The sequence below is a fragment of the Fonticula alba genome (assembly GCF_000388065.1).
Source record: "Fonticula alba strain ATCC 38817 unplaced genomic scaffold supercont2.2, whole genome shotgun sequence".
Lineage (NCBI taxonomy): Eukaryota > Rotosphaerida > Fonticulaceae > Fonticula > Fonticula alba.
The window spans coordinates 456206-457283 of NW_009242972.1; the positions used below are offsets into that span (position 1 = coordinate 456206).

General features: G+C 63.6%; 1 protein-coding gene across 1 annotated transcript in view; it reads right to left on the reverse strand.

The window, feature by feature from the left end:
- The window catches only part of H696_01124 (hypothetical protein), a 9843-nt gene extending 8765 nt beyond the window's left edge, over positions 1-1078 (reverse strand). The window contains exons 1-3 of the mRNA XM_009495004.1: positions 675-1078; positions 224-512; positions 15-106 (exon numbers count right to left, since the gene is read on the reverse strand). Of these exons, the coding sequence (XP_009493279.1) occupies positions 15-106; positions 224-512; positions 675-916 (623 nt within the window). The 5' untranslated portion in view covers positions 917-1078. The remainder of the gene's footprint in view (positions 1-14; positions 107-223; positions 513-674) is intronic.

A 1078-nucleotide genomic window follows, 5' to 3' on the forward strand; every position in this document is an offset into this window, starting at 1 on the left:
GGGGCGACACGCACCGCATCTGCTGAGACCGGGTGTTTACCTGGTGAAGTAGATCAGCTGTCATGGCAAACACCGTGCTATGGTGCGAGAGGGTCGATGCATGCTCCTACGGGCGGGTCACAATTTGGCGAGTGAGGGGACAGAGCAGCCAGGCAGGAGAAGGCAAGGTCGCCAGGAGGGGGAGAAAGGAAGAAGTGGCAAACGAAGGAGGAAAGACACGCACACGGCACTCGACCACAGTTGGCAAACGCAGAGGCTCGACATCCGGCGGGGCATCCTCCACCATGGGAGTCTGCAGTGTGTCACCCTCTGGGTGGGTGTCGGTGACCTCCGCAGTGAGAGTGGCCGGCTCGCGAGTAACCTCGGGAGCTGGCTGGGTCTCAACCAGGGAGGCCGCCTGGCCGTTGTCAGGCCCGGCAGCCCAACGGACAGCCACCGCCAGCCGGGCGATGTTCAACCGTTGGTGCGCCATCACCGCCCGCAGGGCCGTGATGCGCGCATCGTTGGCCGGGCTATGCAGACCACGCAGAGGGAGAGAGAGAGAGAGAGAGAGGGAAAGCCATGTGCACGCGTGTCCATGCATACACGCAAACACCAATACAAGCACACACTTGGTCAGCCGGCGTCCAAAGGGAGAAGAAAAGAAACAAGAGCAACGCCGGCAGGCAACGCACTCGACTACCCCGGCAGTTGGCGTCCCGACAACCGGCGACGATGTGCCAGCCTGGGCCTCATTCTGGAGCCGGCCCGCCTGGAGGAGACGCACTGCCTGGCTCTGAATGGTGGCCAGGGTGCTGTCGATAATTGGCCGGAGTTGAACCGTGTCCCCATTGGCCAGGCCCCCGGGTGCCAGACCCGATGATGCCATCATTGACGGTGGTCCATGGGGATGTTGATGACCTGGCTGGGGAAACATCTCGGTCTCGGAAAAGATCTCCCTCGCTCGAACGCTGCTTTTCAATGGCGCCAGACCGTGTCGATCTCGCCTCCGGCGGGGACCACGGCGGCGTGTCTCGCTCACGCGGGCGGGGCACTCGAGGCGCGGCGCGGTCACGAATGGAAGGGACGGGCGGGGTGG